Here is an 11,842-nt window from a genome sequence, read left to right as displayed (position 1 = left end):
GAGGGACCCACATGAGTCTTCCTGGGGCTGGGCACAGCTCCACAGCCCCACATAGGGCTCAGGGTCCCATCCTAACAAGGGATCCAGAGGGCCAGGCCCACGGAGACTCCAGCAGACAGGAAAGGGGGAGCCCAGGGCTGGAATCAGGCCACACTACTACTAGGGCTGCAGCCTGCCCCGGCTGCCTGGCCCATCTACCTGGCCGCTGCCTGCCCAACCCCCAGCACTCCTGTCCCAACAGGACCATGGGTAGGAAGGCTTGCCTCTTCATTTTTCTTCTTTACAGGTTTAATTGAATACTTTTCCTTCAGTCGTGATCTTTTGGGTTCACAATTAATTCTAATGAGTAACTTGGATCCCGGGCTGCACCTGCCCAGACTCACTGGGCAGCCTGTAGGCCGTTTTCCATCTGAGGAATGGGAAGCTGTACTCACCCTCCCTCCATGGCAGGCATGGAGGGGACCCACCCTGGGAACTGCGGGGTCCCTTCTGGCCCCTGACCCAGCTGGAGGTGAGGAGGAGCTCGCCAGGCAGGGTCAGGAGAACCCTGAGCTCAGCAGGGAGGTTGAAACCCTGCAGTAGGCGCAGGCTGGGAGCCATCAGCAATCTGCGAGCTGTTCCTGGCGGCTGGTCTCGGTGCTCTGTCGGAGTCAGTGCATGTGCGTTGCCGGGGTGTTTGTGCGTGCACAGGCCAATGTACGTATCTGCGTGTGTTCTGCGATCAAGCCGGGGCATGGCGCACGATCACGTGGTGGGCCACGCCCTACTGAGTGGAGAATCGCTGAGGAAGCTGCCTGCTTCCGGCAGGAGGACGACGGCATCCACTGCTCAGGAATCCGAGCAGGGTGGGCCCCAGAGCCAGTTCTGACAGAAGGGACCTGAGGGTCGGAAAAGACCAGGGAATGGGGAGCACGGTGCGCAGGAATATGCCTGGTGGCCCCGAGGTGCTGGACCTCCACGTGCGCTCACGGGAGGATCTACCTCTTTCCCGGATGCCCCCCGGCCTCTGGAGACAAGTGGCCTTACTCGCTCAAACCCACTCTTAAAACTGGGTACCAGCGGGCTTCCCCGCCAAACCTTTGTTCCCTGGACCCGGCTGCCCTTCCTGTCCCGGGTACTGGTTAGGTCCTCCTTGCATGGGGGCGATCGCCTCCAGCATCGGACTGTGAACTTCAGCGCGGGCGGGAACCCACAGGTCCCCGAGTGCGCGGCCACGTGGTGAGCGCCCATTTTTGCAAATGAACGCAGTTCAGAATCTGCGCCTGGCTAGGAGGATGCGGGGAGGGAACCGTGGGGTCATTCCAATCAGCTCATTCCTGCTGTGGGCGGGCCTGGGTATGCACACACTCCGCCCCGCAGGGCCTACCACTGCCCAACCGGGGATCCCCGACCCCGAGCCCCTTCCAGCGCGTCCCCACCCCGCGATCTGGAAGCGCCTGGCTGCGGAGGGCTTATCCGTTCCTTCCACATCATTTGACTTCTCTGGCTTACAGCCTGGCTTAGCCGGGTGAGGGGGGCCGGCAACCAGTACCCCGTGGGGCCCAGCATCCCTTTGTGGCCATCTGCCCTCGTCAATCGGAGACTCCCGCCCCCGGAGACCTCCAATGACAGCGCAGGCATCCCAGTTTCGTCATCGGTAGCCAATCAGCGCTTCCGCTGACCGCTCCAGGAATGGACGCTCGGCCCTGCTACCCACCACCTCTCTTCCAGGGCCTTCCTCGGCCACATGATTTATTGACCACCCAGGGGACACTTCGTTCCACCCGCAATGTGTGCTATGCTCTCTTAACTTCAGTCTCCTCTGTAGAATGGGAATGGCACTACCCCTAGAGATACTCCAGTGAAATGAGATGCTGCACAAAAGGGTCAGGCCCAGCGCGGGCCCCTCTGGAATCGCTGCAGGGCTGGCTGCATGGCTCGGGACCCCACCCCGACCGGATTGCCTGCCCCTTGGAAAAGTGCCCCCTCCACTCCCAGAGTGGCCTGGGATCTTGCATTGATGTAGGCACCCACCGTGGCCCCCAAGCTTGGCCTGTGCAGCTGACCCCTTCCAGGGCCTGTGCCCACTTGCACCTGGGCCTGCCCCCTGAGGATGCTGGGTCTGCACATCTCAGCCCAGGGAGCCCTGAGACTGCAGGCTATGCTTGGGGGGTGTGTGCATAAATGCACCCAAGTCTCCCTGTGATACAGCAAGGGAAGTCCAGGGCCCTGTACCTCCCAAGTTCTAGCCAAAGTGCCCCTGGTTGAGGGAGGAGAAAGTTCACCCCACCCATTCCATTAGCTTCATTTCCACCTGCTAAACATGAAGGCATGGATACATAGGCTCAGCCCAGGGGCACTCCTGTTCCAGGCTTCACAAATACTGGAGATTCAGTCCCCTCCCCACCATGAAGCTCCCACTGTGTGCCTGGACACGGGCGGCCTCAGGCAGGCCTCTGGGGTGAAACAGAGCCCATGCCCTTGCAGGGCTTTCTACTTCTGGGGGCATCCAGGCTGCTCAGAGCCTGGCCCACCCTCCCTGCGTGCCTTCACCCCAGACACACACAGGCCAGCCTTTGGCTGCACACTGCGTTATTTTATTTTGCTCTTTTTCCAGTCTGAAGCTACTATCATGGACATTTAGAGTTATACAAATGACACTTACAAAAAATAAAAGACCAAGATACCCACAGTGAGATGCATGGTGGAGATGAACCAGTGGTGGGGGGAGCTGGTGAGGGCAGGGCCAAGGAGCCAGGGGGCTCCCCACTGAAGGCTCCAGGCCAAGGGTAATGCCTGGCTTCATCCCACCCTGAGCCAAAGAGTCCAGTCAAACGAGGAGCACCAATCACACGGGGGGCTCTGGCTGTGGGGGTGAGAGGCCCACCCAGGTAGGGACACAGCCTGAGCTAGGATAGTGGGTGGGAGAGGCCAGCTAGAGCCCCTGAGGTGGTGGGTGGGGTCAGGTTCTAGATTTGAGGAGGCACCCACCTGCGCTGCCACTAGTGGGCAGAGGGGGCACCAGAGATGCCATCTTGAAACCCCCCTGCCCCCTACCCAAGACCCCTTGAAGAACACTCATGGCTATAACCAAGCTTGTCTGGGGAACCTCCAGCAATGATATTTCATTTAAAAAAAAAATACTGATTTGGTTGTTTTCTGCTTCCAGTCAGGCCAGGGTTAAGAAAAGACAGGAACAGGCCCTGGCCTACAGTGGGATGTGCCACGGACAGGCAGGCAGAGGCCAGCGCAGTGACTGGCACACTAGTTCAAGCCCCACCCTGTACACAGGGATAGGGCACCGGGGGAGGGGAGACCAGAGGCCACCGGCAGGCTTGGGGCAAATGCCGGGCTCCTGGGAAGTGGTGGGGAGAGGTTTTCGGGAGGGGGCAGAAGATTCCAGTTATGCACTCCACCACACCTAGGGGCCAGGAAGGCCTCCCAGGCCCCCACTTCTCCTTGGCCACTTCGGGGAAATAAGGCTCAGAGTCGTCTGAGGTCAGAATAAAGAGGTGCTAGCCTCGCGCATGGCAGAGAAAACAAGGCAGAGGGACCCGAAATCCCTCCAGGACCAGGCACGGGGCAACAGGTGGGGGCACCGTTTTCTCTGGGTTTCCAGTTTGAAAGGCAAGGGGCTCACCACCCGCCTTGGAGCCCACCTGGAGAAGAGTTAGCAGGAGGGATGTAGGAAGGGCAGGGATGGGGCTGCAAGCCTAGTACTCCCACAGCGTGGCAGGCTCGATGGTCTCCACACAGGCCTTCAGGACCCCCGCGTGGTCTCCCTTCAGGTAGCGCCCGCCCACCTTGATGGCCACCTTGTTGTAGTCAGAGAACTCGAAGAAGAAGTCCACAGGGGTGTCACTGCTGCTGGTGACTGAGGAGTCGCTGCCCACTGTCCAGTACTTGCCCGTGGAGTCTGCAGCAGGGGAACCCTGTCAGGTCCCACCCAGGGCCCCGCTCCTGCCCTGCAACCACAGGGGGCTTCCAGAATGGGAATGCGACCCCTTGTGTCCACCCAGCATCCTGCTCATGGACATGGTCCCCCACCCAGCCACCAGGGATTCAGCAATGTGACCCCTGCCCACCCTCTGAGGGATGACAGTGACAGGATGCTCAGGCCAGGCTGAAGCCCAGAGCCAGGACCAAGCAGGACAGGGGTTCGATCCCTGTGCCCCGACAATGACCGCAGAGGGCACAGAGGGCCCCACCCAGCAACCGCCCTTTGGAGAACCTGCCTTTGATGTTGTAGGCGCCATCATTGAACTCCAGCTGGAAGACATCATAGCTGGAGCGGTTGGCGTCCAGGGTGCCTGTGACCTTGCGGCAGCCGATGAAGCCATGCTCCCCACGGAACACAATGATGGGGCGGTTGATCAACTTCATGAGGAACAGCTCCGAGTCTCCTGTCCCAGGAAGGGAAGGGGTACGAGACTTGGGGAAGGACTGGGATGACAGGGCGTGGCTTGGAGGGGAGAGTGGAGCGTGGGGGGTCACAGAGTGCAACGGCCCAGGCCTGGGGGTGCCCAGCATGGCACAGGCCTCAGGTGGGGCAGGGTAGAAACTACAGCAAGGGAACGGGGATTGGTGTGTGCCGCCAGGCAGCTACCTGCAGTCTCCACTGAGGCAGCCAGCTGCCCATTCTTCTTGGCTGTCACAAACTTGCCATTGGACGCACGCAGTGTGATCCTCCGATCACGCCACTCGATGTCAAAGTAGCAGCTGGCATTCCTGGGGGTGGCAGGCCAGGGTCAGGTGGGGCCAGCCTGAGTCCCCGGTCCCATGGGAGAGGAGGTCGGGGGCACTCACTTGGTGGAGGCGGTGGACTGCACACCTCCGGTGGCTGTCATTGTCCAGTACTTGCCCGTGTGGGTGCGGAAGGCGCACTTTCTGGTGTCACGGTCAACCTCCAGCTGGAACGTCTCCTGGTCCGTCTCTTCATCCTGATTAGCTGACAGGTCCATGCCTGCACAGAGAGCCGCAGCTGGTACCAGACCACATGTTCCCCAGTTCTGCTGACCCACAGCCCTCCCCTCACACACTACACACACAGGGTGCAGTGGGGCGGCCTCCACATCAGAAGACAGAACCTGGGACCCCAAGCCAGGCAAGGCCCATGCTGGCTGTGTCCGTTTTTGTATCCTTTTCTCTGATTAGAGATGACGTCTTCCAACAAGCCAACTTCAAGAAGACATTCTAGAACCAACTGGGAGAATCTTAATGTGGCCCAGGGTTAAGCAGTAAGAATTAGTTACTGTTAATCATGTTGTGATTACCTAAGATGACCTTATTTTCTAGAGAGACAAATATTTCAAACAAATTCAGAAAACTCATAAAAGCCTAACAAGTTACGTGCATGCCCATGCCCACCACGCACGGGAGTGAGCCCACCCTCCCAGCCTCTCCTCCCACACACAAGCTGCATTTACGTGGAAGGGCACACGTGCTGTAGATCTCGGTGTGCAAACAACCTGTACAGCATCTTTACATGTTCCCATGTTCCTAAATCATCCGATGTGGCCAGAGGGAGCTGCCCGGGCTTTAGTCCCACACAAGGCACACCAGCTGCTGGTTTTGCAGCCGCATTGGTTTGCAAAGGCGAGTTCCTCCTCCTCCTCCAGCTGAAACCTGGAAGGAGGATCTTTGGTTCCCACACAACAAATTCACATTCCCCACATGCCCTGGGTTCTAAGAACCCCAATAACAAGGGTGTCTGTCACACTCTACACTGGCCACCAGGGCTCAGGGGCTTGGGAGCATGCCACCATTTGGGCCTTAATGCCTTTTATGAAGCTGGGACCACAGCAGTGGGTGGCAGGTGTCCCCTCCAGGCGAGGGGAGGAGGCTGGTGGATGACAGAGCCCAGGTCAGGGCTGGCCTTCCTACCACCTGGCTGAGGGCCTGAAGGGTGTCAGCCGGTCTCACCCAGCCACATCCCTACCTCAGCGCCATGGGTGGGCACCTTCACTCCACTGCACAAACGAGACTGAGGCCAAGAGGTGGTGTGTCCTTGCCCAAGGTCATCCAGAGAGAGAGGTGTCTTGGGGGCTCCCAGGAGGGAAGCTGGGCAAATTCAGGCCCCCGCCACACCCTTTACCCCAACCCTCCTGCCTCTCTGGATTGGTGGACCCAGGGCCCTGAGCCAGCCCTACCCTCTGGCTCAACCCTCCAGGCATGCTGGGCCCCAGAGCCGACGTCAGGGACCCAAGAGACTGCTGGGGACCCACGTGGGGACCCTAGTCCACCACCACACCCCAGTGAAGCAGCAGGAGAGGCCAGGGGCCAGCCCAGCCTGCTGGGTGCCAGAGCCACCAGGATGAGGAACACCAGAAGGCCACACCGGGAGCACAGCTCGGGGCTGGGGTCCCTCCTTGCTCAGACTGCCCAGCACACCAGGACCTGCTGCACCTGGCAGGCTGGCTGATGAGAAGGAAGGGAACAGACACGAGGACTAAACCCTCAGGGTATGCCCCAAAGGCAGCAAAGGCGGGGGTGCTCCCCAGAAAAACTGAGTCCTCCCAGCAATGCCACAGAATCACTACAAACATCCTCCTGCCAGAGGAACAGAGGAGGTTCTGCACTCATCATCACCTGCCCAGGGACACACAACTGCCAACATCTGCTCAGCTACTCAGGCCCTGTCAACCTGGCTATGCTCAGCCCTGAAAGGGTTTGGTAGTGAAAAAGCCAGTGAGGCACCCTCAGGTGAGTGCCTGCCCCTCACTCAGCCTCAGTTTCCCTCTCTGCCTGTCAGAAGAGCCCAGTCTCTCCATTCTCGGTGCCTGGTGTCAAGCGGACACCAGGTCTTCTGACCCCGGCAGGCAGGGGTTGTGGTCGGGGAGGGGTCGTTGTGCCTCACCAGTCCAGGGTGTGAGGCCCTGCCCAGGCAGGAAAGGCCCCACTTGGCCTTGGAGTCTCTAATTAGAGTTGGGTTACTATAGGAACAGGATTTTCTTTGGGATTTTTCTTTTCATCAGCATCACAGAAAACCTGAGTCATAGGCCTGCAGGAGCTCTGGGAAGGCAAGAAATGCGGGGGCTCAAAGAGCCCAGGGGCACGCTTCCCACCTCCCTCCAGGGAGCCCTAGTGAGACCCCAGGGGCCCCCGCCTGTGCCCCTGCATCATGGCTTTCCCATCTCCAGCCTCTGAACTGTTCTTTGTGGTAGTTTGGAGGGGCTCTTCTACCCTGCCAAACACCATGGGTAGCCCCCTTCAGTCTTAAGGGTTCCTGACCTGTTCATTCCTTACCTCCCCCATTCAGTTTTGGGCAAGGTGGCCTGGAAGGATCTGTGGCCTCCCCTTCCCTCCTCCTTCCAATCAGCTCTTGCCACTACCGTATGTTCCACTTTAAATACCACCCCGCCAACCTGGCACACGAGCTAGGGCCTGGATTGCCCCAAATGCCCTGCCTCCATCAGGAGAACTCTTACACATCTGACAAAGCTCAGATTCACCAGCCCTTCCCTCAACCACCCAACCTCGCCTTTGAATGACATGAAATGGACACTCCCTGACTGTGGAGCTCCAATCACAGATGGCCAGAAGTAGGGAAGCTATGAGACTGGTGGGGAAATGTGAGGCTCCTAAGGAACACAGCGGAGACACGAGGAAGTAGTGCTCACCTAGTCACCCTGCCCAAGCCTGGGATGGACAAGTGCCATCTGTCTCATCTCATCAGCTCCCAGGCACCAGGACCCACTGATGCCTTCCAGCCTGAGGCACAGGGAGCCTCTCACACAGCGTGGGTGGGGCAGGACTCCCACCTGTTCAGCACACACCGACTCCCTACCCTTGGAATCATCCAGACATGGCCTCCTCCTAGAAATAAAACGTGACTCAAACTAATTTGCCCACAGCAGCCCTGAACAGCCCTTTACAGATGGGGAAACTGAGGCTGGAAAGCAGGCCACTGCTTCAGCAGGGAGCACCCTGCGCCCCCAGGCCTGGCCAGTGCAGGCCTGTGGGCATGATTCACATTCCCAATCCCCCAGCTGGCTAAGCCCAGGATCCTCCTCCTTCCGGACTGGGGTTTCCCAGACTGTGTCTTAACAGACACCGCCCCCCTGCCACGCAAGCCTGTCCAAGATGGCCTCTACAGACACACCCCCACCCCATGCCAGCTCCAGGCCCTCTGGTCATCCTCCATCCCACCAGGAAGCCCCAGGAGACACAATACAAGGACCCCAAGATCTGAGGCCCCCAAAGGTCCCTCCCCGAAGTCCATATACCTTTAAGTTCACAAATGAGACAACACCTCTCCTGGCTCCATTTCCGGCTCCTCCTGCCCCATCAGCCTGAATCACACTATGATACCCACAGCAAGCTTCACTGGAGAGGAGGGGGCATCTGCCCAGGCTCGTTCTGTTCTTCCTGGCTCCAAGGGCTAGGGCCAGGTCCGCCTGATCATGCCACGTCTTCCCCAGAGGCGGCCCTGGGCACAGCCCAGCACGCAGGCAGCACGCCACCATTTACAAGCACCCACCACGGGTCCAGTGGCCCTGCTGGCTCCTTTAGTCCATCAACCAACTTCACAAACTCTGTTCCAACTATGCTGGGCTTTCTGATCCTTCCTGTCCCAGGGTCTTTGCACAAGCTCTGCCCTCTGCCTGCAACACCGTTTCACACACCTTATACATGCTACCTTGTATCCATCCTTCAGTTCAGCTTGTGTCCTCCTAGGAAAGCCCTCCCTTCTAATCTGGGGTCCTGATGTACTTCCCAGACCCCCCAGGCCTTTGCTTTGATGTTGATCACGTCCTGATGAGTACATGAGCCCCAACAAGGAACGGCCCACACAGATACACTCATTTATTCACCACTCAGGCCTCAGCATGTCTTGGTAAGGAGTGTGTATTGAACAGGTGAGAGTCCTGCCCCACCCACCCTGTGTGAGAGGCTCCCTGTGCCCCAGAGGCTGGAAGGGGCATTGGGGGTTCCAGAAAAGAACCCATTCTGGAGTCAAACATACGTAGTTCTGCATGCTGCTTACTTGCTGTGTGACCTTGGACAAATGGCTTCACCTTTCTGGGCCCAAACAGGCTCATCTGTAGAATGGAAGTGATACTGCTCAAGTCAATCGGGAAACTCGGGCACCAAAAAGCCTGAGTTACTCCACCCAGGCCTCCACCTCCACTGCCATGGGGCTGCCATCCACCCTCCACAGTCCCAGCTGCCAGGCGGGCTGTCAGCGGGAAGTAGGTGAGGAAGGCTATTGCCTGGGAGGAAGTCACTGGCTTGGTTCCCATCCAGCTACCTCCAAGGGCTGCGGTCCAACTTCCCACTAAAGGAAGCAAGACCCCCACAGGTCCCTCTAAGTGGGGCCTCTGGCTGCAAGGATCAACTGCCTTCTTTGCAAAGGAGGGGCAAGGTCAGAAAAAGGAGAGCCTAGAGGGAGAATCTAAGGGACAGAGGGGGGCTCCTGCTGGCATGCAGGCCTGTAGGAAATGGCCAGGCCAGCAGGAGGCCCGGAGACAGGACACAACTGTCCTGTTGCGGCCAAGTGTTCCAGGCGGGATCCTAGGGGCTGGGGTCTCCCGGCTCGCGCTGAGCCGCAAGCCCGCAGAGCGGAGCGCACCCGGTCGAGCCGTGCGACTAGCCCGCGGGCGGGCGCAGGGCGGGGAGCCTGGCGGGGCGCCATCCGCGCCACGCCGTCCTGGGGCCGGGGCGCGAGAAGAGAAGCAGCCTCCTAGAGAGGCTTTGGACCGGCGCGCCCGGCCCAGGGGCGACGCAGGAGTCCTGCGCAGGCGGGTGGGGGGCGCCGCAGAGGGCTGATCCCCTCCCCCCGCAGCATCTGGTTTTCCCATCTGCAGAAAGCGAGCAGGACAAAGGGGGCGAAGGAGGGCCCTGTCGAAGTGGAGCCCGCCCCGCTGCTCACAAAGGCCGCGGCCTCGAGCTCTGGGCAAACGCGGGAGGAGGGGCCGGAGGGCAGGACAGACACTCCGGGCACACCTCCCCAGCAGCAGCCGTCCCTGCCCGGAGGCAAGAAGCGGGGGAGAAAGGCCCCGAGCGCAGGAGGGTCTAGGGCGCCCCGCGGAGATCAAAGGCTCCCCATCCTGCCCGCGAAAGGCTGGGCCTGGGGGGTGGAGGAGCGCCCAGAGTGGGTTGCGACCCTCGTCTCAGCGCTTTAAAGACTCGCTGCCAGAAAACGGGCAAGGGGAGTCCCCCGCAAAAGGCTGGGCCCACCGACCCGAGGAATCGGCGCACATGGGAAGAACCCAGATTGGGCGGGGCGTTTCGAGGGGGGCGCATAAATCAGCGCCCACGCGGGGCCTAAGGAGCCCTAACCCCAAAGCCGATGGGGGTTTGCTCAGGGCCCAAGGATAGGCAAAGCCCCATCCCCCGCCCCCTCCTCCGGGTGCGAGCGCACGTCCCGCGGTGGGCGGGGTGGCCTGCGCGCCTAGCGGGGGCGCACCGGTCGTAGCTCGGATTGCAGCGACGCCGCGGGCGAGAAAGGGCGGGAGGCTGGAGGGCCGGGGGTGGGGTGCTCTTTGTGCGGGGACCCGGAGAAGCGGGAGGCGGTGTCCGCACTCACCCTGGCGCGTGGACACGTTCCTCTCGTTGGCCGCCTGCAGCACGACCTGGGCGCAGCTCTGCTCCAGGGCAAAGAGCTCGTCCTTGCCCACCTTGGTAGCCTTTCCCGCCTTGAGCGTGCCGCTGGGCCCCGACGGCGCCAGGTAGCGGCCTTCGCAGTCGCGGAAGGCCACCTTGCCGGAGCGGAATTCGAGCGTGTAACCGGTGGCGGGCTCGGGAAGGGCCACCAGGCGCCCGTCGTGGCGCAGGAAGCGGTGGTCGGCCGTCTGCACGCTGTAGCGCTGGTCCTGGAAGGCCAGCGTGATGAGCGAGTCGACGCCCCACGGCACGTCGCGGTCCACGGCGATCTCATCGGCCGGTCGCGCGCTCAGGTGCGCGTAGCGCTTGCGGGTCAGGCTGTATATGTTGACCTGCGGGTGCATGGCGATGTGCACGCTCCACTTCTCGGCCGGCGACACGGTCTGCGCGAAGCACGACAGACGGTCCTCGGTGCCGCCGAAGTAGCGCCGGTGGGCCTCGGACTGCAGCGACCAGCGGCCGTCGTCGTGCGCCACGATGAGGAAGCGGCAGTCGGCGCCGGGCACCTCGCGCTCGCAGGTCACGTTGCCGTCCTTGTCGGCCGCCAGGTAGCGGCCCAGGTGGCTGCGCAGGCACACAGCCGCGCTGCCCGCCTCGTCGGGCGGCTGCTCCAGCGTCCAGATCTGCTTCTTCTTCAGGCTGCTGGCCGAGGCGTTCACCTTGAACCCGAAAGCCTCGGCCGTCAGGTACTTGTTGCCGCAATTGATGAGGCCGAACTGGATCTGCACCGCCTCGGCCGTGCCGTTGGAGGTCATGGTGGCGGCGGGCGAGGCCGGCGCGGCCCGGGAGATCAGTGGGTGTCCCCGAGTAGGCGCCTTGCTCCTTTGTTCGGCGGCCGCAGCCCGACGAGCGCCCTCCGCAGCGTTCCACAAAGCCGGCCCGCGGCGCCCGCCCCTTTATAGGCGGGGTGACGTCAGCGCTCGAAGCCCCGCCCCGCCCCGCCCGGGTCTCGGAGGAAGGGGCGCGGGCCCGGGGAGCGCGCGGCGCCGAGGGGCTCAGTGAAGGGGGACGCGGTGAGGGGCTGGCTCACCGCAACTCTCCTCCTGCACCGCCGGCGCCTGCAACCCGAGAGTTCACCTCGATTACCGGGCCCCTCAGAGACCCCCGGCCCCAAGCCACGGATAAGCCAGGTTTGCGGTCGCGAGAGAGACCGCAAAGACCACGGAGACCGTGGGTACTGGGTGGAGAAGGTCCGAAGGCTGTTCGGAGGAGGTGGCGTGAGAGCAGCGCCTTGAGGGGGAGTGAGGGCAGGCCCGGG

At 61.2% G+C, this 11,842-nt stretch overlaps 1 protein-coding gene across 1 annotated transcript; it reads right to left on the bottom strand.

Moving 5' to 3' along the window:
• Positions 1-2,560: 2,560 nt before the first annotated feature.
• FSCN1 (fascin actin-bundling protein 1) lies at positions 2,561-11,490 on the bottom strand. The gene is made up of 5 exons (XM_017664204.3): positions 10,508-11,490; positions 4,786-4,942; positions 4,586-4,707; positions 4,215-4,382; positions 2,561-3,895 (listed from the first exon to the last, which is right to left on the bottom strand). Exons 1-5 carry the CDS (start codon positions 11,337-11,339, stop codon positions 3,693-3,695), a joined length of 1,482 nt encoding a protein of 493 aa, XP_017519693.1. The 5' UTR covers positions 11,340-11,490; the 3' UTR covers positions 2,561-3,692.
• Positions 11,491-11,842: the final 352 nt, after the last annotated feature.

This window comes from Manis javanica, chromosome 10 (assembly GCF_040802235.1).
Source record: "Manis javanica isolate MJ-LG chromosome 10, MJ_LKY, whole genome shotgun sequence".
Classification (NCBI taxonomy): domain Eukaryota; kingdom Metazoa; phylum Chordata; class Mammalia; order Pholidota; family Manidae; genus Manis; species Manis javanica.
The sequence above is the reverse complement of the archived record's forward strand: the minus strand, read 5'-3'. Positions and strand labels throughout refer to the sequence as shown.